At 50.4% G+C, this 25,364-nt stretch overlaps 1 protein-coding gene and 1 pseudogene across 47 annotated transcripts in view; one reads left to right on the forward strand and one right to left on the reverse strand.

Annotated features, from left to right (window-relative positions):
• Window positions 1-25,364, forward strand: part of TACC2 (transforming acidic coiled-coil containing protein 2) — a 234,989-nt gene that overhangs the window by 128,076 nt on the left and 81,549 nt on the right. For all 47 annotated transcript variants that reach the window (XM_086377942.1, XM_086377954.1, XM_086377967.1 and 44 more), the window contains one exon: window positions 6,545-6,679. In XM_086377942.1, the coding sequence (XP_086234068.1) occupies window positions 6,545-6,679 (135 nt within the window). The remainder of the gene's footprint in view (window positions 1-6,544; window positions 6,680-25,364) is intronic.
• Window positions 5,131-5,231, reverse strand: LOC147344457 (U6 spliceosomal RNA; annotated as a pseudogene).

Here is a 25,364-nt window from a genome sequence, read left to right on the forward strand (position 1 = left end):
CTTGGGGATTCAAGAAGAATAAAATCAAGGGGCCTGTGAGGAAGGGGCTATTGGGCTAATACCTTCCAGATGGCGATGTGAAATGGGAGATAAGATGCTGCCGCCCATCTGGCCCGACAGGACGTGATACGCTCCGCTCGTATCTTTGGGGCTGTTATCACCCTCCCGTGACAGCCAGGTCAGTCTGGTGTTTGTCCTTGGACAGGGGCTTAACTTGGCAACTCGAGCCGCTCTCCGAAATGAAATCTGCTATCAGGTCAGTGGGGGGTCTGCCAAGAAGGACTCAAAAGCCCTGAACGGGGACTCAAAAGACAACAGTTGGTGACAGCAAATCACTACAGCTGGGCCTGGAGGACTGTCGGGCTGAGTGCAAGCCCCGAAGCAACATCCTCTGTGTTCTCTGGTCCTCTGCAGGCAGAGACTGCATCCCTCACGGTTAACAGGGCCAGCTGTTGGTAGTGCCGACCTTGGTGAGGTCCTGCGTCAGGGACGACCAGCTCTGACCCATTAGTAGTGGTTCCCCAGGGATCTGTGTCGGGAAGGATTCAGAGGTCTTGTCCAGCTGGGCCTCTCAGGAAAGATGCCTTGATCAATAGGCCATTTCTGTCTGCTAACAGTATGGTGAGTTTATTTGCCTTTTTGGGGGTCAACTCTTCTCTTAAAAAAAAAAAAGGAAGCGAGGGCTTAAATTAAATCAGTGTTTCCTGCATCTTTCAAAAATACAAAAACTTAAAAAAAATACAAAAACTTGACAAGAATTTGAATTCAGTTTCTTTGTTATTCCACAGGAAATATTGATTAACTCCTTAAATGGGAAAAGGGGTTAGTGGACTTCTAAAACTGGAAGGGCCTTCACAGTCCCGTTCCTGGCCTGTTTTATAAGGACAGAAGTCAAGGGCAAGTGAACGTAAGCATCTTGCAGAAGCCACCTGAGAATGCACTGTGTACCCCGTCTCAGGGTGCTGCCCTCCTCAGTGCTGGGCTTGGCAGCTGTCCCGGAGTTCCCACTGAGGTTGGGAGTGGAACTGGACATCCGAAAGGACCTGACTCCCTGGGGATGAGGTCTCTAAGATGAGTCATTGCTGCTCAAGGGAGGCTTCAGTGGACAGGAGCTGGCAAGGGAATGCCAACCTGGTTAACTGCTTCCCATCTCTGCTCCAGCAGCATGGCCCTTTGGCAGCTCAAGAGGCTTTTCCAGGCAGGGGGACCTATGAAAGCTTTCCCTCAGAGGCCAGAACCAGGGCTGGCTTCAAGGGCATGTGACTTGGGCAGTTGCCCGGGGCCCCGTGCTTGGTTCAACACTCTGCCATCACCTTCCTGAAAGTCTAACCCTTTTGGAATGCAGGGCCCTGCGCTTTCACTTCGCTTTCATTTGCATTCCTGCGGCTTATGTTGCTGGTCCCACCTCAAGCTGGTTGCACTCTGGGATTCCAAGAAGAGAGGACAGTTGTCCCACTGTCGGTGGCCCGCGTGTTTGGGAGGCCAGGGGCAAGAGTGAAAGAGCTGCTCGGTGTTTCATCCTTGCTCCCGGCCTGGCTCTGTGCTGGGCGCTGGAGAGACCACCGTGGCCGAGACTTTAGTCAGAGAAGAGGATGAGTTAGTAGAAAACAGCAGGAGATGCAGAAGCCAGGCTCAGCCCAGCCCAGCAATGCAGGGCGGACATCATTACCCCTGCCGGGGGTTGGGGGCACTTCCTCTCTTATGGGGTCAGCTAGGAGCGGTGCTAGGAGGGCTTCTTGGGTGGCACGAATGGTAAAGAACCTGCCTGCCAATACAAGAGACACAGGAGATGCGAGTTTGATCCCTGGGCTGGGAAGCTCCCCTGGAGAAGGGCATGGCAACTCACTCCAGTATTCTTGTCTGGAAAATACTATGGACAAAGGAGCCTGGCAGACTAGTCCATAGGGTCGCAAAGAGCCAGACACAATTAAGCCACTTAGCACAGGAGGGGATTTGAGAGAGGTAGGCGGGGATTCAGGGGCAAAGACACAGAGGCAAGAAACTACCAGGAGCCCCCAGACTGGCTTGGTGGGGTCAGGACAGTGACAAGGTAAACCTGGGAGGGAACAGAGGCAGGCTGATGGAGCCCCAGCTTTTGAAGCCCAGGAGTTTCACCTGCATTCTGTTAGACGTAAGATGTGGAAAGTGGGCAAGGGCTTCTGGCAAGGAAAGGACCTCATCAGGACTCAGGGTGGGGCATTCTGGTGTCTGGGGGAGATGGATGCAGGGGACAAAAAGCAGGATGTGCCGGAGCCCCGCTCAGAGAGGCTGCTGGCTTGGACCAGTGGGACAAAGAGGGCAGATTCTAGAAGGAAAAAGGAGGTGACTCAGCACAAAGGGTGATGATGGGGGGAGAGTCCAGGGCAGTTTCAACTTCTGATCCAGGACCTGGATGGCTGGTGGGGCCACTTGCCAAGCTGGGGAGAAATTGGGGAGGGGAGGAGGGTTAGGAGGGAAGAGGAGGAGTTCTGTGGGGTCGGGAGGCATCAGTTGGTGCCACGTGCCAGAACTTCAGTCGTGAGTCACTGAGTCCTTCCCTGTTGGGACCTGACCTTCCTGTTTCTGGAGTTGGGCCAAGGGCAGGCTGCAGACCAGGAGGGAAGGGTGCCGTCATTCTTAAGAGAGCTGTTGAGTCATTTGTTTGGTGCCTTTAGCTGATGGGAACAGGCAAATGCAGGACGGGTGTGGCCCTGGTGATCAGGTGCCAACGGAGTGAAGGGTGGAGGGGGCAGTCACCCTGGTCTCCTGGCCAGAGAGCTGAGGGGACCCCAGGGCGTTCTCAGGGGCGGGGACAGTCAGCCTCGGGGCATCGTCATCACAAGGAGATGGCCTTTGTGCTTCCCCTGCGGGCCTGGCCTTCTTCTGAGCCTGAAGAGCCTACCCTCTGCCAGCGTTTTCAAAGACAGAGACCTTTCCTTGCACTTTGATGGGAGTCGTAAAGTGCAGAACCACAAACCGCGTCACCTGTCCTCGGTTTGCGTTAAATAAGACACTTCATGGCAAATAGAAGGAGAAAAAGTGGAAGCAGTGACAGGCTTTATATTGTTGGTCTCCAAAATCACTGTGGACGATGACTGCAGCCATGAAATTAAAAGACGCTTGCTCCTTGGAAGGAAAGCTATGACCAACCTAGACAGCGTATTAAAAAGCAGAGACATCACTTTGCTGACAGAGGTCTGTCTAGTCAAAGCCCTGGTTTTTCCAGTAGTCATGTGTAGATGTGAGAGTGGACCATAAAGAAGGCTTGAGTGCTGAAAAGCTGATGCTTTCAAATTGTGGTGCTGGAGAAGACTCTTGTCCCCTGGACTGCAAGATCAAAGCAGTCAATCCTAAAGGAAATCAACCCTGAATATTCATTGGAAGGAGTGTTGCTGAAGCTGAAGCTCCAAGCCACTTGATACGAAGAGCCAACTCATTGGAAAACAGCCTGATGCTGGCAAAGAGTGAAGGCAAAAGGAGAAGAGGGTGGCAAAGGATGAGATAGTTGGACAGCATCACCAACTCAAGGGACATGAATCTGAGCAAATTCTCAGGAGATGGTGAAGGACAGGGAAGCCCGGTGTGTTGCAGTCCATGCAGTCACAAAGAGTCGGACACAAGCAACTGAACAACAGCAAAATAAGATCTTCAGGGGTGTGCAGAGAAAGGGGCCTGGCCAGTGTAATTTCTTTAGAAAATAAATTTTAGACTAGGAGTTTGGTTTTGTGAGTCGCCTGTTAACTTCTTAGAATAGGAATAAATGTCACTTTCCAGACGGTGAAATGGCTTTCTTAAGGAGTTTAACAGCCCCCAGTAATTTGCACTATTCATTTGAGTCATTCTTTTATGAGATTCCTTCCCAGGTGGCCCTAGTGGTAAAGAATATGCCTGCCAATGCAGGAAACGCAGGAGACGCAGGTTTGATCCCTGGGTTGAGAAGATCCCCTGAAAAAGGAAATGGCAACCCACTCCAATGTTCTTTCCTGGGAAATCCCATGGACAGAGGAGCCTGGTGGGCCACAGGCCACGGGGTCACAAAGTGTCAGACGTGACTGAGCACGTACATTTACAAAATATTTCAGCCACTGCCCATGTTGTTACAACCAGCAGTTTGAATGGCGGAGGCATCGTGCCGTCTGCAAGCCCACTCTGCACGTTTGCTGGTCCTGTCCACGAACTCACTGTAATTTTTGTTCACGTGTGGATTGCCTTGCTCTGGGCTTATCCAAGGTCATTACTCTCAGGTCTGTTCTGCCCCTTGTTTCCATGAGGCCCAGGGGCGAAGGTCTTGGAGGTTCCAGCTCTGCTCCTGCTCCCCAAACCTTGCGTGGTCATAGCCCTTCGGGACCCCTTCCCCGCTCTTCCTCTGCCTGTGTGAGTGCGTACTGGTGGTGGCCCGGCTAGACATTGGGCTACTGGGATGACTCTTGACAGGTACAGCCCCTGTCCTCAAGGTATTCAGTCTCCTAGTGGTCTTCAAGTCCCTGTGATGCGTGTCACTGAGGAGGAGTTAGGGGCTTCCAGGTGTGTGCTGGGGAGTCCATTAGAAAGTAGACATGGAGGTGGTTAAGGATTCAGAATCTGGATTCACATCCTGGCTCCACTTCCCACTCTGTGACCTTGGGCAAGTGACCTCACCTCTCTGAGCCTTAGTTTTGTTTTTTTTTTAACTTATTTATTTTTAATTGAAGGATAATTGCTTTACAATGTTGTGTTGGTTTCTGCCATACATCAACATGAATCAGCCATGGGTATACATATGTCCCCTCCCTCTTGAACCTCCCTCCCACCTCCCACTCCATCCCACCCCTCTAGGTGGTCACAGAGCCCTGGTTTGAGCTCCCTGCGTATGTGAGTGTGTGCTCAGTCGCTTCAGTGGTGTCCGACTCTGTGCAACCCTATGCCCTGTAGCCCCCCAGGCTGCCCTGTCCATGGGGATTCTCCAGGCAAGAATACTGGAGTAGTTTGTCACACCCTCCTCCAGGAGCTCTTCCCAACCCAGGGATTGAACCCACGCCTCATGTCTCCTGCTCTGTCAGGCGGGTTCTTTACCACTGGTGCCACCTGGGAAGCCTTCGAGCTCCCTGAGTCATACAGCAAATTCCCACTGGCTGTGTATTTGTATATGTTTCCATGCTAGTCTCTTCATTCAAAAATATCAAACGCTTCACAGGTTTGCGTGTCATCCTTGCACAGGGGCCACGCTAATCCTCTGTATCATTTCAATTTTAGTGTACATGCTGCCAAAGCAAGTACTGAGCTTAGTTTTAATCTCTGTTGAGCGAGGATGATGGCATATGACTCAGAGGTTGTTGTAGGGGTTCCTGAGGTTACATATGTAAAGCTTCTAACACAGGACCAGGTACAAGGATCAGGCACGTAGAACAGAGCCACTCATGCCTGGGCACCCAGGATCAAGCATGTAGGACCGGGCCTCAGCCAGGTTGAGCTGCTGCTGTTTTTATAGCTGTTGATGAGTGAAGACCAAGCCAGGACTCAGAATTGCTCGCCTGGGCAGGGGTCGGGGCTGCGTCCTTCAGGCCAGGAAGCCACCTTGTAGGTGGACTTGGAGGAGGTGGAGATTAGCAGAACCTTGACACGGAAGGCCAAGCCTCCTACCTTCCTGCAGTGGGGGAGCTTCCTGCAAGAACTCACACCCACAGGGAAGAAATGAGTCCCCGCCATGAGGCTGTGAAACTTGTAACCCCAGCTTTGACCTCTGGCTGGGCTTCAGGCTCTTGGTGCTGAGTCCCTTCTAATTCCAGCCCCACCCCGGACAGCCGTTTGGACAGCCGGAGAGGCTGGGAGGGCTGACCCTCCCTGGAAGTATGTGGGCGGCATTGCTCGTCTTGATTTTGCCAGAGGGGAAAATGAAAACCTCTTTTGAGCTCCAGGCCTGGTGCCTTTTGACTCCAAGGGCCTGTTTGCAGGTCCTTCCTGCCTTCCCACCTGCTGGAGACCACCCTGCACTCCCGGCGTTTCCCTGTGTGTCCAGCAGGGGGCACTCACCCACTGAACCAGGGACAGAGCTCTGCTCTGAAACACCTTCACCAGGGAAAAGGCATCCCGAAAGATCCCTAGTGCAGTTTCCTTGATTACCGCTGATTCCTTGATCAGCCGCTCCACCTTGACTTTTCTCAGCCTCAGATTTTGTTGGGGCAAGTCCTGGGGAGTTTGCAAAATTGTATTTTAATTTTCAACTCGGAGAGATTCACTGCCTATTAAAAAGCAATTAGAAATGATCCTATGAAACAAACACACAAAATTCAGAGTGTTCTGACACCCTAGCTGCTCCATCAAAGAAACCTTGGGTTCTGCTGCAGCCTCGGTGGGGAGGGGGATTCACGGCCTGGCCTGGGGGCTGCTGCACAGGAGGATGCACTCCCCTCCACTCTGTTTGAGCAGAGGCCTGGGGAACTCTGTGGGGTGCCCCGGCCAGCAGTGTGCTGGGTCTTTAAATACCCCACGCCGTGTGTGGGTGGGTTGGGAGGGATGAGGGGGGCTGATGAATGTGCCATTAATGAGCCGAGTTCCACTGGGAATAATTCTCCCTTTGTGTCCCCAGCACCATCCCAGCTGCTGCCCGTGTGGATCTCACTGCCCCAGCCTCAGAATACGCATCTTTGCCTTCCGTCCCAGCTGGTGATGGAGTCGAAGCTTCCATTCCCTCCTGCCAACGTCTGGCCAAGGACTTAAGCAGGTATCGTACAGAACCCTCCCTCCCAGCTGCTGCCCCCAGAGAGGAGGGGCCTGGCCGTCCCTGTCCCACAAGCCCTGTGGGAGCTGCATTTAGGAGGGTGCCAAGGAGGCGTTGACAGCTTGGACCCGTGATGCCATGTATGATCGTTTGGCCTGTGGTTGATCTGAAGTTTACCCTTTCGAGCAAGCTCTCCACGTAACAGTGGGGACACCCTGTGTGAGCGTTCGTGTATTAGTATTAGTAACAGTCGGCATATTCCAAAGAAGCAGTACCAATAGGATATATATTCACATATACAGGCATAACTTATTTTATTGTGCTTTGCAGATACTGAGTTTTACAGAGTGAAGGCTTGTGGCAACCCTGAGTTGGGAAGTCAGTGACATTTTTCCAACAGCGTTTTTTCACTTCATGTTTCCGTGCCACATCAGACTTTCTCACTGCTATATATGTTATGATCATCTGTGACCAGTGATCTTTTTCATATTTACCTATTTTATTTATTTATTTGCCTGTGCTGGCCTGAGTTGTGGCATGTGGGATCTTTAGTTGTGGCATGCAGACTTCTAGCTGTAGCATGTGGGGTCGAGTTCCCCGACCAGGAATGGAACCCAGGCCCCTCAGCCACTGGACCACCAGAGAAGTCCCTGTGATCAGTGAGTTTCGATGTTACTATTGCAAAAAGATGATGACTCACTGAAGGCTCAGTGATTAGCATTTTTCACTGATTAGCATTTTTTAGCAATTTTTCTTTTAATTAAGGTATGTGCATTGGTTTTTTTACACATAGTACAGTACACTTACTAGTCTACTGCTGCTGCTAAGTCGCTTCAGTTGTGTCCGACTCTGTGCGACCCTATAGACGGCAGCCCACCAGGCTCCCCCATCCCTGGGATTCTCCAGGCAAGAACGCTGGAGTGGGTCGCCATTTCCTTCTCCAATGAATGAAAGTGAGAGTGAAGTTGCTCAGTCGTGTCTGACCCTCAGCGACCCCATGGACTGCAGCCCACCAGGCTCCTCTGTCCATGGGATTTTCCAGGCAAGAGTACGGGAGTGGGGTGCCGTTACCAGGCTCCTCCGTCCATGGGATTTTCCAGGCAAGAGTATTGGAGTGGGGTGCCACTGCCTTCTCCCAAGTCTACAGTATAGTATAAAAATAATTGTTTTGCACTGGGAAGCCAAAAAATTCTTGTAACTCACTTTACGGTGATACTTTCTTTATTTTGGTGGTCTGAAACCAAACCTATAATACCTCTGAGGTCTGCCTCTTTAGCCTGGAGTAGGAAATGGCAACCCACTCCAGTATTCTTGCCTGGAGAATCCCATGGACAGAGGAGCCTGGCAGGCTACAGTCCTTAGGGTCACAAAAAGTCAGACACGACTGAGCGACTTAGCACGCACTGTCTCTTTAGAGAGAAATTTATTTTAAGGAATTGGCTCATACAAATGTGGAGACTGGCAAATCCAAAATTTGCAAGGCAGGCCAGCAGGCTGGAGACCTGGGGAAGAACTGATGTTGTAACTGGAGTTTAAAGGCCATGTCCTGGCAGACCTCCCTCTTCTTTGGTGGATCTCATTCTTTCTGTCTTAAAGCCTTCAACTGATTGGGTGAGGTCCATCCACATTATAAAGGGTAATCTTCTTATTCAAAGTCTACTGGGTTAAATGCTACTTTCATTGGAAAAGTCCCTAATGCTCGGAAAGACTGAGGGCAGAAGAAGAAGAGGGCGTCAGAGGATGAGATGGCTTGATGGCATCACTGATGCGGTGGACATGAACTTGGGCAAACTTCGGGAGATGGTGAGGGACAGGGAGGCCTGGTGTGCTGCAGTCCATGGGGTCACACAGAATCCAACAGGACTGGGTGACTGAACAATAACGACTCATCTAAAAAATATCTTCACAGTGACATCTACAGTGGTGTTTGACTAAATATCTGAGTACGATGGCCAAGTCAACGCTTAAAATTAACCCTCACAGCAAGTAGTCAGAAATCCTGTTTCATGCAAAACAATTGATGCTGATTAGAAACTTTTCTGCTTAGCTACTAAGTCCTCTGAAGAATGTGCTTGGACAGCCTTTTCTTGTGTAGAGCTAAACACACCGTGATGTGTTGTGAATGGGCAGCCTGTGACCTCAGAAAGTCTACTGCTGGGGAGGCAGTAGGTGGGGATGGAGCTAGTCCGGAGTCCCTCTTATCTGGATGGTGCATCTTGGAGTAGAAGCTCTTTCCCTCCCATCATCTCCTGAGATCAACCTGCTGCTCTGTTGGTCCGGAGACCCAGAGGGATGGGTGGGATAATTTATCTGCAATCCCTCCACCCCTTAATGACAGAGCAGGAACCTCATCCTACCCCTCCTGGTTCCAGGGCCCTGCCTTATCTACTGCTGCTGGCCTCAGGCTGAGCGAGAAAGGTCTGGGAAGCCTGGCTTCTGGTGGTGAGACTGCATGAGCGATCATTCGTGGGAGTTTGGGGAGACCCTCTTGATTTGCCTTTGGACATAGTAGGTGCTTGATAAAAATGTGTTTAAGAAAGAAGTAAGCTTCTTAAATAGTCTGCCCTTTAGTTTCTTAAAAAGTAAGCACACATCTATCATCCGATCTAGGAAAGCCACTTTCAGATATTTATCCATGAAAAATGAAAATATGTATCTACCTAAAAACTTGTATGTTTATAGCAGCTTTATTCATAATCACCCCCAAACTGAAACAACCCAAATGTCTACCATTTGGTAAATGGTAAAGCTGGTAAATGAATAAACAAATTCTGGTCTATTTATCCTATAGACTACTGCTCGGCATGAAAAGAAACAAACCACTGATTCATGCAACAAAATAGATGAATCTTAACTATATTATGCTGAGTGGGAAAGGTCAGGCTCAGAAGACTACATGTTGTGTGAATATCCATTTATTTGATATTCTGGAAAAGGCAAAGCTGTAAGGAATGGACACCATGTCGGTGGTTGCCAGGGCTGGGAGCGGGGTTTGGGAATTGACTACGGAAGGCCATGGGCGATCTTTAGCGGGCGATAGAAATGTTCCATGTTTTGATGGTTGTGGAGGCTACATATCAAAGTTCGTGGAACTCTACATCTGAAAAGGATGAATTTCACTGTCAATAAGTTATATCTCAATTTAAAAAAAAGTTATGACAGCCCATACCTGCCACTCGGGGTGGCCTCTACCTTTAGGTTACATCTTTTAAAAAAGTAAAATTTGAAACATAAAAAGAAAAAGAACCAAGCTTATCCAAGGGCTGGAGTAAGTTTTTGATGGAATCACACACACACACACACACACAAACTGCACCCAAAACAACTGTGTCATCTAGACTGTACTGTAAGTACAGTCATCCAGGCTGTACCCTAAGTACAGTCTGGTACCATAACCCATCTGCTCAGGGTCCCCGCCCTGAGGTCACCTGGGTTCCACATTTTAAACCTCGCACACAAGGTGCATCTGGTTCACCTCACCCCTGGGGTTTATTCCTGGGAGCCAGTCTCCTTGGGTTGCTTCTGAATCTCATTCATTCATGTATATGAGGGTTTAGTAGTATGAACTTGGGGTTTTCTGGGCCATAGACAGGCACTGCCCCTGTGGCTCTTACAGCTCGCTGGGGAACACAGCTGAGCAAGTAGTTTTGAATGGGTCAGAAGAGGGGTGCAGTGCAGGGTGGTAGAGGAACCTCTTTCCATCTGGGTGACTGGGGAAGGTTTCCCCGGGGAGGTGACTTCTAAGCTGAGAGCTGAAGGCTGAACGGACTTAACTATGTATGGGCAGGGCAAGGCGCAGCATCTGCAGAAACCTCAAAGATAGAGACGGGAGCAAAGCTGAAGGGTCTTGTGGAGGAGGCGGGGCTGGGGGTGGCCCAGGGCACAGGGGCAGGTGGTTGGCACACCGTGGCTCAGGAAGGGTTAGGGGGCTTTATAATTTTTCTTGGTGGAATTTTTAAAAAATGTATTTCTTTTTAAAAATTTTTATTTATTTAATATTTCTTTATTTTTGAGTGTGCTGGATTTTTTTTGCTGTGTGCGGGCTTTCTCCAGATGCAGGGAGTGGGGGCTTCTCTCTGGTTGTGGCGCATGGGCTTAGCTGCCCCGTGGCACGTGGGGTCTTCCTGGACCACAGGCAGATTGAACCCGTGTCCCCTGCATCGGTGGGCGGATCCTCAACCACTGGGCCACCTGGGAGGTCCTAATGGATTTATTTTAAGAATAGTTTTAGATTTACCAGAAAAGTGAGACGATAGTGTAGAGTTCCCATTTACACACGCATAACTATCACTCACTCACTCACCATTTCCCCTGATACTAACACCTTAACAATAGCATGGTACATTTGATACAATTCGTGAACCAATACTGGCACGTGATTATTAACTCAAGTCCATAGTTTATTCCGATTCCCATATTTTTTTCTCCTAATGTCCTTTTTCTGTCTCAGGACTCCATCCAAGACAGGACATGGCATTTAGTCCTCACGTCTCCTTAGGTCCCTCTCGGCTGTGACAGTTTCTCAGACTTTCATGTTCGTGGTGACCTTGACCATGTTCATTTTGAGGAGGGGACGGGTCAGGTGTTTTGTAGGATGTCCCGTAGTTGAGATTTGTCTGGCATTTTTCTTCTGATCAGACGTATGGGGTGTGGGGAGGAAGATTACAGAGGCTAAATGCCGTTTCCATCACATCATGTCAAGGGTGCTTACTCTCAGCATGGTTTATTCCTGTGCGTGTTGACCTTGATCGCTCGGCTGGGGTTGTGTTTGCCAGATTTCTCCACTGTCAAGTTTCTCTTTTTTCTCCTTTTCCATGTTGCCCTCTTTGGAAGGAAGTCACTGTGGACACACCTCAAGATTGGAGCATTGTACCCCTTCTTTTACGGGGATTATCTATCCACAAAGTTTTGGAAATTTATATGGGAGATTTTTCTCTTCTCCCTCATTTATTAATGTATTTAGTCATTTAGCTATATCACTCTGGACTCAAGGGCATCTATTTTATGAGTTATACAGTACAATACTACTTTATTTGGTTACTCAGATTGTTGTTTCAACTTTGACCACTGAACCGTTGGTGCTTAGGGCTTTATTTTAAGAAGGTCCAGAAGCCCCAAGGCAGGCAGAGATTTGAGCAGATTTGCATTTTTGAAGGATCTCTCCAGCTGCTTGGCAGGGCTGGAGTGGTTTCAGGGTGGATCAGGGTCCCCAGGGTTTAGGGCTCTGTGTCCTGGCCCAGTGGATTGGATGGGACGGGGGCAGCTGCGGTCCCATCGCCCTAAGTACATCTCAGCTGTGCCTTCAGGGTTGCCAGCCCCACCCCCCACCCCTTCCATGGCTGCTTTTTACAACAGGGCTGTGGCCTGGATCCAGGGATCCACATAAATCCTGTCTTTTTGCCTTTGCCGGGTCCTTGGAAGTTTTCAAAGCAAGTTTCAAAAATGCACAGATGATTTCATTTCACTGAGATGGAGGTTGTTATTCAGGTCTAGGCTAGAGTCCGAGGTCCCCGCTGGTCTCATGGTTCAGAGATATATCCTTCATCAGTACGATTTCCAGGTTTACCTGGTGGTTCAGTCGGTAGAGAATCTGCCTTCAATGCAGGACATCTGGGTTTGATCCCTGGGTTGGGAAGATCCCCTGGAGAAGGAAATGGCAACCCACTCCAGTATTCTTGCCTGGAAAATTCTATGGACAGAGGATCCTGGCGGGCTACAGCCCATGGAGTCACAGAGAGTCGGACATGACTGAGAGACTAAACCACCAGCAGTGCCCGTTTCTAGCCAGACTTCTCTCGCTGGAGCTGGCACACGCTCTGTGTGTTTCTGTGTTTACTCCATGCTCAGGCGACTGCAGTGGCTTTGTCTTCCCCTTTTTGGGCTTGGAGGGGACCAGGAGGGCATCAAGACCCGGCATCTTAACAAAGAAAGCCCAGGGCACAGCTCATCACAGAATCGACAGATGTTCTGTTCTTGCAAGCACACCGGGTGACTTCCTGCAGCCTCCCCCTGCTTCTGATGGCTGCTGTGGAAATGATGACATCAACCCACATTTCCAGTGCAAATGGCTTTTCTCCGGGGTTTTCCCACCCCACCCCTCCCCCGTGCCCACTGCTAATCATTAGGCCGCAAGCCTCAGGGAGAACAGATGTGACTTTGACAGAGTCCAGGGGAGGGGAGGAGGAAAGAGAGCTTCAGTTTCTCTGCTTCCCAACTCTGCCTGAGCCCGTCCTGGGAGGGACACTGTCCACCAAGGTGGCAGCGCTCCGACAGGCCCCCCTTGCTCCTGCAGCATGGCCTGTCCGTGGCCTTTGTGCTCAGCAGACACTCTGACCTACTAAAGCTGTTTGGAAGGCGTTATGCAGCAATTAATTGAGCTTTGAGAGGCTGAAGCCAGGCACAGCGTCTAAAGATAAAGCATTTCCAGGAATGCAGGTCCAAAGCCCTCACTCTTAACCAAGGCATCCACCGCTGACCGCGGGTTTTGGGACCTCAGGGGGCTTGTGGCAAAGAGCCTGCTGTGTTTGGCGTGTGGGCCAGGCAGACGTGAACTTGAGTACACGAGAGCTGACCTCCCACTCTGCTTGCCGGGGACGGTTGTCCTTGAGGAAACTGTAACTTGGAAACCTGGCCAACGGCTGCCTGCATGGTCCGGAAGGAATGAGACGGGGCAGGGGGTGGGGGGTGGCAGCTGAGCTTCTTGCAAAGAGGAAGCTGGTTCCATGTTGATGCAGGAAGGCCAGGGAACAACATCCCTGAAAAACGCCACCCTGAACGCAGCCAGGGGTTTGGGGAGAGGCAGGCGGTCTGGGCTCACCAGGGTGTCTGGTGAGATGTCCCCAGCCCCTGCTTGCCATCAGCAGCCCCCAAGAGCTCTTGGCTCTCTGTCAATCCTTCTCCTGGATTTGAGAGGTTTGCCCAGCGGGAAAGGGAGCAGAAAGCCCTGCTCCCTGGCCCCACCTAGGGTGGTCCCCTCCTCCTGCCAGGTCTGGGGAGTGGACCCCTTGAGAAATACTGCACATCCTTGCACACAGAGCCAGTTCATTTGTCCACTCACAGCTCAGTGGTTCATTTTGTAGGTGGTAGTTTATCGTGTGCAACTCTTGTGATTCCACGGACTGTAGCCCGTCCATGGGATTTCCCAACCAAGAATACTGGAGTGGGTTGCCATGTCCTCTTCCAGGGGATCTTCTCCACCCAGATATCGAACCCCAGTCTCCTGCATTTGCAGGCGGATTCTTTACCGCAGAGCCATCAGGGAAGCTGATCAGGACCATTCTTGGGTTTGCTGATGATGAGCCACTGCACCAAGCAGACTGGGCTCTGATCCGGCTTCATGGTCCATTTCAGCCACTCTCCTGCCTATCAGACCCACTCTTGCAGGGCAGCCTGGGCATGGCTATGTTGCCAAGCATCCCCATCCTGGCGGGACCAGCAGAGGCCGTCTGACCTGGGCCTCCCCGGCTTTCAGTCATTCTCAAGAACAGGCCCCGGTGTTTGTGAGCTGCTCGGCTTCCCATTGTTTGTGGCGGGCGTATCTGGGAGCTATACCTGACTGACTTCAGCCCTGGCAGCCCAGGGAGGGAGGGAGGCTGATACCCCCTCTCCAAACTCAGTGCAGCAGAAGGTGGACTTCCCAGTCTGGGCGAAGCCCGCATGGAGTGGGCGGGCCCCATGCTCCATCCCTCAAATTCTTCTTCCCGTTTCTGGGGGGCCACCAGGCAGCGCTCCCCTCATCCTGCTTATTGGGGCACACCTGGGAGACCCCCGCTCTGGGCTGAAGTCCCAGGACCCTCTCCAAAGCCTGGAAGGGAGTCCAACCTGATTTGGGGCTTAGTGAGGAGCAGGGGGTGGCCTTGGAAGTTTGCGGAGCCAGTGAGGGCCTGCCTGGCCCAGCTCCGGTTTGGTGGGAGGTATCAGGGCAGCGAGAAGCCTGCAAGCTCACTCCCCATTCCCAGCGGTGCCCCAGACCCTATGTTAGATTGGCTGCCACTTTATAATTGTAGATTTTGCATTTCAAGGGGCTGCTTTTCTTCCAAACCAAGGATATGCCTTTGGACCCTCAGACCCAGCAGGAGGCATAAGGGTGGTTGCCAGGAGCAGGTGGAGAAGGAGACCCCCGAATTGAAGGAGGAGCCAGGAAGGAGACAGAACCCCAGGGAGGTAGAGTGGGAGAAGGGCTCCTTGTCAAGACATGCTCAGCTCAGGGCCCCCCATCTCCAGTTGTGGGGGCCTCTGTTGGTGAGTCCGTTTCTGTTACACTTTGACTCAGGAGATGAAGTCACAGGCGCGATGCTCTGAGCGGCAGGACGTGCTGAGTGCACTGAGTCTCAGTGGTCCTGTAGTGTGTCTTCTGCTTTGTTTCTGTCCATCTGTCCGTCTGGGCATCCCCCTATCCAGTCCTCCACTGGTTTGTGTCCATCCGCCCACTCAGCACACACATCCTGGGTGGATTCTATGCCATATCCCGTGTATGACACAGCATAGGAGAAGGTGCACAGAGTCGGAGAGATGGGCTCCTGGCCCATCTGTGAGCTGTGTGACCTTGGACAAGTTAGTTACCCGACCACTCTGAGCCTTTGTTGACCCATCTGTGAAATCAGTCTGGGTAGTACCCACATCTTGGAGGTAACTGTGAGGAGTAAATGAGGTCAGTGAAAAATGTCGCTTGGTGCTCCGCAGGTGAAAAGTGAATGTTGCTCAGTCGTGGCCAACTCTTTGCAACCCCATGGACTGTACACAGTCTGTGGAATTCTCCAGGCCAGAATACTGGAATGGGCAGCCTTTCCCTTCTTCAGGGGATCTTTCCAACCCAGGGATCGAACACAGGTCTCCCGCATTGTGGGTGGATTCTTTACCAGCCAAGCCACAAGGGAAGCCCAAGAATACTGGAGTGGGTAGCCTATCCCTTCTCCAGGGGATCTTCCTGACCCAGGAATCGAACTGGGGTCTCCTGCATTGCAGGTGGGTTCTTTACCAGCTGAGCTATCATTTAATCAGCATCAACTCCCCTGATGCCCAGGGGTGCTGGGAGAACGGGGGCAGACAGAGAAGGCTGTTCAGTAGACAGACACAGTGTGATCAGCATGTAGGCTCTCCAGCAGAGTTGAGAACAGAGGACCCAGCAGAGCAGGCTGGAAGGCACCCCGGGGAGGGAGAGCCACACATGCAAGGCCTGGTGGGAGGCTCAACAGTTTCCAGCAGCAGGTTGGGAGAAGCCTAGAGGGACCAGGAGGAGGATGTGGCAGTGATTTTCAGATCTGCAGCCAGGCTGGGAAGTTCCACTAAGTGAAAGGATTGTCTCCTCTTTTTAAGCAGGGGACAGTCAGGACCGGATTTAGTCTGGGGAACTGTCTCTGGAGGCCAAGGAGAGGGTGGATGGCGAGGAGAGGCTGGAAGTCTCTGGACCATTGGAGTTATTACCATGGTCCAAAGGGAGGGGATGGTGGCCTAAACTAGGGCAGTGGCCATGGGATTGGGGAGGATAGGAGTTGATCTTTCGGGCTTGCATTCGTTCATTCTGCTGTGGGCTGGCCTGAAGCCTGGGGCTGGGGATACAGTGGTGCCCCCAAAGACACAGGCACATTCTTCTGAAGGGGACCCTGCAGGAGTGGCCGTTCCCGGCTGGACTGTGATTCTGGGCAGGAGCTCCTGGACGAGTCTCCCGGTCTCTGAGGCCCTCTCCCAACATTTCCTCCCATCCTGCCCGGGCTGGGCTCAGGGTGGAAGGGGCGTAGGGCCCACATGGTTCCACCCAGCACAGAGCCCCTGGTGTTTTCTTCTGGCTCCTTGGGGATGACTTGCCCACCTTGTGACCCACCTCAGCAGCCCTGACCCCGACTCTGTCTAAAAACCATCTCACTGAGCAGCATCATCCCCCGGTGGCTTCATGAAACCACAGAATCTGAGGCCTTCTCAGGTTTCCATAACACGGCTCCCCACGTTTATTGTCCCCATTGTATAGATGGGAAAGTTGAGGCTCAGTGAGGTCAGGGCCTTGCCTAAGGTCACAAGCTCCTAGAGCAAAACTGAGGTGGGAGGCGTTTGGGTTGGGTCATCTTCAGGACTCCTGCAGGACGCCTGCCAGCTTCTGACTCCGGAATGAGGCACTCTGGGCTTGGTGTCCCAGAGATGCGGTTAAGAGTCAGTGAAGCAGGGGCACGGAGTCCTCCGCTGGACACAGTGACTTGCTTTTTCACAAAGCGGCTGCAGCAGCAGGTAATCTGGATGGAGCACTTGCTGTATGCCTGGTGCAGCTGTACTAAGAACTTTTCATATATCATCTCATTTAAATCTTACACTGTCCATGTTGGTGGGAAGGTACGATTATTATCATTTCCATTGCACAGATGAGAAAACAGAAACAGGAGGGTTAAGTAACTTCTTTGGGTCAGTTTAAGGATTCAGATGAGTGAAAACATTCCCCACTCATCTTTTTGATTTAGGTATCTGGGGAAGAGAGTTTAAGTCAGACCTCATTCCTGGGCACCCAGCCTGGCCGTCTCTCCCAGTATCACACACACAGAAATCAGGACTTGCCATCGAGGAGGGTGATGAGGTTGGTGGCGGGGCTGGCACTTGCATGGGATACCAGTGAGAAGATACATCCTTGGGATCACTCCGCTGATCCTTCTTCAGCTCTGGCCTCATGGGAAAGGACTTTGGTTTCTGCCTCTCTCCTCTGTGTCTCTTACGTACAGATCTGTCCACCCATCTGTCCACCCATAGCTGTTGAAGGTCTCCGAGTGCCAGCACTGGGCATTCTGTGGGGCACGTGGGAAGCGTGGCCTCAGCCCTCCGGGAGTGGACCTGGCCCAGACCTCTGCTTTGTAAGGAGAAGCTGGGTGCTGGGGGTGCCTGGGGAAGGCGGCCACCCTAGTTTGTAAGGGTCAGAGCAGGCCCCTCTGGAGAGCGAAGCTGACCTTCCAGAAACCAGGAACCTTTGGTACCCCTGAGGCTAGGGGACCAGAGGCATGTTCCTGGGCTGGACAGTCACTGCCCCATGGAAATGTTCACATAAAGTAGGACCCCTTCGTCTTTCTGGATTAATGGCGTAAAGAGATGCAAAAAAAAAAAAAAAAAAAGTGAATATACCAAGCACTTAACTCTGCACTCAACTTTTTTTTAAGTCATCAGCCTCTGTAAGCTGTCAGGAGACCTAGAAATGTCTCTCACACATTTTCTTAAGGTCAACGGGATGAGGCAGAATTGGGTCAGTCTGTTGTCATGGAAAGAATGTCTTCCCGTGGAGAGATCAGTTCTTAAAAATCTGAGTATTGGGGAAAAATAATCCCTTTTCCTCAGGCACAGTTAAAAGCTAATTACATCCAGTGACAGATAGGCAAGTGCCTTGGGAATTACACAGACAGGGCCTGTGGGGGTGGTTATGAAAAGAAGGATGCATTTTTAGGGTTTGGTAGCACATGGAGAAGGCAGGGCACCCCATTCCAGTACTCTTGCCTGGAGAATCCCAGGGACAGGGGAGCCTGGTGGGCTGCCGTCTATGGGGTTGCACAGAGTCAGACACGACTGAAGTGACTTAGCAGCAGCAGCAGCAGCACATGGATAGACAGACACATGCCTGCACGCACACGCGCACACACACACACACACACTCATTCACCCCCTCTGCTCTCAGATGCTATGCTAATTATCTCTGAGAAGATGCTCACGGCTGCTATTTCTGGCCCAGCCGTTCTGGATTGCTCTTCTATCCCAGAGCCTTGAGTCAGCAGTTCTGGGCCTCGGTGCTCGGTTTCCACTGCTCCGCTCACAAGTAGGGCAGTCCCGTGTCAGGCTCTGTGTCGAACCGCTCGTCGGGGGTGGGAAGGAAGTCAGTGATTCCAGACTAGCTGACAGCCTGGCCGCCCTCCTGAAGGGGCCGCTGCTCCAGGGCAGGGGGCGTCCCAGGGACCCAGCGAAGCAAGGGCCACAGAGTCCAGCGCTCCGGCCGCGCTTGTTTGCATTTCCATCTTGGAAGCGTTTCCCCGCTGAACGGCCACGGTGGTGGTGCCGCTGAGGAGAGACCTCCCCGAGTCCAGACGGGCGGCACCTGCACTTCTCAAACCGCTTCTCCAGTCCGGCTTCGGAAAGCAGCTTTGCTGTCCATTTTGGCAGCGGGGAGGTTCCCTCTCTGTTTACCCCTGGATGTTCTGTTTAAAAGGCCTCTTATTCCTGGTACACAGTAGTAAGCTCTAGAGGAACTCTGTGGATTAACACATCGACAGTCCAATCAAATACAATATTTAAGCCCTTCTAACAAGGACTGAAATGTTTTTACAGTGATTTTGCAATATTCGGTTCTTCTTGGAAATAGTTCTCTGGGAAGAAAAATGGATTTCACTGGTTATGTTTTTGGCCCCAGTCAGTTGGTTCTCTGCTCCCTGGCTTGAATGAAATTCCACTATTTCTACACAGAAGCTTGCACTCCGGAGGTTGGAGTTTTATTTGGCCAAATGTCTACCTGTTTGGTTTTGCCTGTGATCTTAAACTTAGTTGATAAAATTAGCTACAGGAAGGAGTCCAGATTATCTAAAGAAAACTGTTCCCTGAGAAAGGCCACTTGACATGAATCCACTTACTGAATCGAACTTTTAAGGTGATTGTGTGGAAAATGTTTGATTGGGCCTTGATGTTGAAGAAAGAAGTGAAAAAATTATGAAAATGATTTATATTTAACAAAATGTGGACTTTAATGATAACCACATGTTAATGCTTAGCATGAACAAAGGATTTTGGCCATATTTTTCTGGCAGATTTTCAGACTCACATATTCTTCACACTTGACTCCTGCATCTCAAGAACAGTCACTTTTAACATAAATGCTTCAGTTTTAACATAAATGTTTCATTTAATATACATGCTTCAGCAGTTTTCTGAAGGGCTCTTTCCATTTTTGGACGTCCTATCTTGGAAGCTACCTTCTTCCTCATTTTTGAGAGTTTTTCCTCTTCAGTTGTTCACAGATTGTCATTTTTCAATGGCTCTGGGTGGCTTTTGAGCAATTCATCAGGGTCAGATTCGTCCACTTCATGGTGTCCTGCAGCTTCTGCTAGGTTTGCAGTTTTCTTTGCAGTTGTTGGTGGTGTATGCTGCTGCTGCTGCTAAGTTACTTCAGTCGTGTCCGACTCTGTGCGACCCCAGAGACGGCAGCCCACCAGGCTCCCCCATCCCTGGGATTCTTCAGGCAAGAACACTGGAGTGGGTTGCCATTGCCTTCTCCAATGCATGAAAATGAAGAGCAAAAGTGAAGTCGTTCAGTCGTGTCTGACTCTTAGCAACCCCATGGACTGCAGCCCACCAAGCTCCTCCGTCCATGGGATTTTCCAGGCAAGAGTACTGGAGTGGGGTGCCATTGCCTTCTCCGGTTGGTGGTGTATATTTCCCCACAATCAACGAGAGACACTGGCAAGGACTCGTGAAGCCAGGAGGATGTGAGGGACAGCTGAGTCCAGAAGTGGCTGCTTTGTTGATGAACATCTTCCAAGGCTGACCTTGGCTTTCTCTTTGTAACCTTCACCTTACATAACTATAGAAACACTTGAGTCTTTTCAGGAGCATAAATGAGGGGACCCTCTCTGCAGGATGGGACAACCAGAAATATATCCTCAGGGAAGTTCATTTATTTTTTCAATATCATTTTTTGATGTGGACCATTTGTAAAGTTTTATTGAATTTGTTACAATATTGTTTCCATTTCATATTTTGGTTTTTTGGCCTTGAGGCATGTGGGATCCTAGCTCCTAACCAGGTAGCAAACCCTCACCTGCCTGCACTGGAGGGCAAAATCTTAACCACTGGACCACCAGGGAAGTCCCTATCCTTCCCAGAACTTCTGATTGTATTAATTGGTGGTGGAGCTGGGTAGCTGCTGATGTGCTTGCTGAAGTAGCCACATGAAACTGAAGGTCTTGTTGGTGGAAGGATATTGTTGAAGGCACTGTCTACTGTATACACCATCTCCTCATGGAGAATCCATAGGAATGAACATATTGAGAATGGCAATCATGCAAAAAGCTGTTTATCCATGGAATGGCCGTTAAAATCTGCTAGGTTTTATGAATTGTGTAACTGAAAATGATTGTTTCCCTTTTTGCTTGTTGTTGTCGTTCAGTCGCTCAGTCGCATCTGACTCTTTGCGACCCCATGGACCAGCACACCAGGCTTCCCTGTCCATCATCATCTCCCAGAGTTTGCTCAAAGTCATGTCCATTGAGTTGGTGATACCGTCCAACCAGCTCATTCTCTGTCATCCCCTTCTCCTCCTGCCTTCAATCTTTCCCAGCACCAGGGTCCTTTCCAACTAGTCAGCTGTTACATCAGGTGGCCAAAGTATTGGAGCTTCAGCTTCAGCATCAGTCCTTCCAATGAATATTCAGTGTTGATTTCCTTTTTGCTTTGGCTGCTGAGGAAGTTAGATCCAGGCCTGCAGCTGACTCCAGCCAGGGCTCAGATAAGTCCTTTCAGGATAAGCTCACTCTCTCTGGCTTTTATCTAACTTTTCTTTCAAGATTCTTTTGCTGTCTTGAGTTGCAAGCTTGAGTCATTTCTTGAAATGAGGTAGGATATATTTTCTAAAATGTTATCTCAAGAGTATCTTCTACCATTTCCATCTCAAAAGAGCTGAATTTATTTGGTAAAGAAAGAAGGATTCTAAGGCTTTTATTTAATCTTTTGGGATGTGGTGTTTGTGTTACTGATTTCTTTTTCATATGTGATGAGACTTCTTAACACAGTGCTGTCCTAACTTTTGCGTAGCCCTGGGTTTTAGTGTTGGCTTGCTTTCTTTCCTTCTTGTAGGAATCAAAGATGTAAAATGTATCCTGAATTCTTAATTTTAAAATAAAAGTGAGTCTTGGGACTTCCCTGGTGGTCCAGTGGTTAAGATTCCACCCTCCCAGTGCAGGGGTCTGGGGTTCGATCCCTGGTCAGGGAACTAGATCCCCATATACTGCAGCTAAAGAGCCTGCATTCAGCTATGAGGATCCTGCATGCCACAATTAAGACCTAGTGCGGCCAAAAAAAAAGAGATGAGTCTTATCTCTCTTTACTAATTCCTTTTCTAGCACATTCTGGGTTGCCTTCCTGGATCTAATACCAAAATCCTCAGCCTTTACCTTGTATCATGTTGTTCAGTTGCTGAGTTGTGTCTGACTCTTGGGACCCCATGGACTGCAGCACGCAGGCTTCGCTGTCCTTCACTATGTCCCGGACTTTTGCTCAAACTCATGTCCATCGAGTCAGTGATGCCATCCAACCATCTCATCCTCTGTCGCCCCCTTCTCCTCCTGCCTTCAATCTTTCCCAGCATCAGGGTCTTTTCCAATGAGTCAACTCTTTGCATCAGATGGTCAAAGTATTGGAGCTTCAGCTTCAGCATCAGTCCTTCCAATGAATCTGAGGGATTGATTTCCTTTTGGTTTGACTGGTTGAATCTCCTTGCTGTCGAAGGGATTCTCAAGAGTCTACTCCAGCACCGCAGTTTGAACAGCATCAGTTCATTGGTGCTCAGCTGTCTTTATGATCCAACTCTCACATCTGTACAAGACTACTGGAAAAACCATAGCTTTGACTATGCGGACCTTTGTCAGCAAAGTGATGTCTGCGTTTTTTGATATGCTGTCAAGGTCTGTATAGTTTTCCTTCCAAGGAGCAAGCATCTTTTAATTTCATGGCTGCATCGTAACAGAAATGAAATTTTCCCCCATGAAGAGTAGTAGCTGTTGGAGTGGTCCTTGCTTGAAAGGATCTTTGAAAGATCTCAGGTGTAACTATGGTAAAGGAGGTGAAAAAAGCATAGAAGATCAGCGCTTTTCAAAGAGTGAGCAAGAGCACCCTGGAAAAGATGGGGTTCTACCTGAGCTGGCTCTTCAACCCAAGTTAACCACTCAGAGTCCCCAGGGTGACCACATGAGATTCAATGTTGGAGTGTAGAAGACAGTCAGATCTAAAAATGAGGGAACCTGATGATGAGATCAGTAGCTCAGTCGTGTCTGACTCTTTGCAACCCTATGGACTGTAGCCCGCCAGGCTCCTCCATTCATGGGATTTTCCAGGCAGGAATACTGGAGTGGGTTACCATTTCCTACTCTAGGGGAATCTTCCTGATCCAGGGATCGAACCCAAGTCTCCTGCATCTCTTGTGTAGGCAGATGAATTCCTTACCACTGAACCAGCTGGGAAGCCTGACAAGCTCCTCCCTTTTCTCTATTCATCGTAAGAATGAAGACTTTTGCCAGGGCAGGCTGGAGAGCAGGGACGCCAGACACAGGCACAGGATACAGTGAGATTCCGATGAGGCGAGAAAGCACCAAAGCTAAAATTTGCTGGAGGTAGCACATGGAGGGGGACATCTGTGGGCTGGAGGAGACTTACGCCTCGTAGAAGCTGGCCGGGAGCTGGGCCCTGATGCACAGGAGGAACGGGGGACCTGGGCCCTGCTCCAGTGCAGGATGGACCCAGTGTTGGGATCAAGGCCAGGATATTGAATTGGGAGTTTCTCCTGAAGACAGTGGACAACTTTTGGAGCAAGGCTGTGCGACATAAAAGCTGTGTCTTCAAAAGCCCAGGAAAATGGACCCCAAACGTAAACCCTGGATGGATAAAGTGCCAGCAGCGTGCCACTCTTGGCCTGCAGGCCGGTCTCCTGCTTGCTGGTCGGCTTCGCTTGTCTCACGCTCCTGTTTACCTACGGTTGCTGAACATGGGCCTGAACTCGGGTCTGAAATCAAACGGCTCCCAGCTTTTACAGTCTTTTATTTTTTCTTTTTATGTATTTGGCTATGCCGGGTCTCAGTTGGGATCTTCGATTTTTGTTGCGGCATGTGGGATCTAATTCCCTGACCGGGGAATGAACCTGGGTCCCCTGCACTGGGAGTGTGGAGTCCCAGCCATTGGGCCACCGGGAAAGTCCGCAGCTCTTGCAGTTTTAGGCAAGGCAGCATGTGACAAGCTGGGTGGAGTTGTGGGGTGTGCAGCTGGACTTTCTGGGTCTCAGTTGAAGGAGCAAGTTGCAAGCGGGTGGTGATGCTGGAGCCTATGGAAAGGTCAGCTTCCTAAAGAGAAGGTCCACGTGCTTTTGTGCAGCCTCTCTGCTGTACCCCCACTAGCTGCACCCCCCCCCCCGCCCCGTGATGGTGAAGGCGAGAGACTTGAAGAAACAGGACCTTGCCCGGGCCCGTTTTCCATCTGTATTTACATTCCCAGTGCTCTCCAGATGGATTTTCTTGTGATCTGACCTACTTTCTTTTAGCAAGTGTGCACAGGCTAATTAGCAGCACAGGGTCCATTGGTCTTGTTTGTAGAGCGTTGCTGCTATGGCAACTGGAGACTTCCTTGAGGCTGGAGGCAAAGATAAAGCCGCTTAAGTGTGTTTTCCTTGGGGTGTCAGAGGTGCTTCAAATTACTTGCCCTTTCTGACTATGTGTGGTTCAGTCCCTTGGACTTGAGTGGGATTTCAGAGTCTGTATCATATATCTTATCTCTCAGCTACAAGGATTGCGCAAGTTTGCTGAACTTTCTGGTACGTATGTGTCAGGAAGTAACTTGAGAACAGACTCATCTTCTATAGGCCAGGCAGATGCTAAGTGCACTAGTAAATGTGGAATCTCTAATTGTTCTAGAAATGATGGGTGCTTTCTTGGATTTATGTAGGTTTCTAGGATGTTTTGGGGACATCAGTAGGAGGGTTGGCAGTGGAGCCCATCTAAGTGGGCTTAGCCTACCTTTAGCATCCTAGAATATGCATGCTCTGGTCCAGAGGGCGACAGAGGGAGGGACCTCAGGGTCTCCCTGGTAGCTCAGTGGTAAAGAATCCACCTACCAATGCAGGAGACGCAGGTTCCATCCCTGATTTGGGAAGATCCCTTGGAAAAGGAAATGGCAACCCCACTCCAGTATTTTTCTTGCCTGGGAAATCCCATGGACAGAGGAGCCTGGTGGGCTACAGCCCATGGAGTTGCAGGAGTCAGACACGACTTAGCAACAAGGGCCATGGTTAGAAAGTCTGGGCATCCCTGATTTGGTGGAGAGAGGAGGTGCCCTGTTGTGGCGGCCTCTGCCCCTCCCAGGGTGGCCAGGGTAGAGTCTGGAGTGTGAGCTGGGCATGAAGAAGCGGTAAGGAAGGGAGGAGCGGCCCCCTGAAAGCAGCGGTCTGGGAAGGAAAGTCGGGATGAAGCAGAGCGCACTGATAGGTTGTCTGCAGCCTCAGCTCCAGCCAAGGGCCTGGCCCAAGTGAGTGCTCAGTGCAGGTTTGAATACACTAGGGAATGTGTGATTGCAAGGCTAGCTGCTGGCATTTTAATAATTTGGGGTGGAATCTGTGCTTTCTTATTGTGCAAACCCATTATTTAGCTTCCTTGGCCATCACTTGGGGTGGGGGTGGGTGAAGAAGAGAGGATTTGGAGGCAGTAAACAGGCCAGAGTGGGATGTAGCCAGTGGTTTCTGAGCTATCAGTGGTTCCTGTGGATAACAAGAACCCAGGAGCTGGGTTAAATGGCCCTGAAATTGTTTCGAATTTCCTTGGTCTAACTTGGAGAGTTGTTTCTTTCTTTCTTTCTTTTTTTTTATCTTTTCCCTTCTTGTTAGTTATTCTTGGTCCCTTAGCCCTGTATCTTAAACAGCCTGTCTTGGTTGGTCCGCTTGGGCCGCTATAACACAAAGAACTTGAGCCGGGTGACTTCAACAAAA

Source organism: Bos grunniens, chromosome 26, assembly GCF_055505025.1.
Source record: "Bos grunniens cultivar Pamir isolate PY7600 chromosome 26, Bosgru_T2T1.0, whole genome shotgun sequence".
NCBI lineage: Eukaryota > Metazoa > Chordata > Mammalia > Artiodactyla > Bovidae > Bos > Bos grunniens.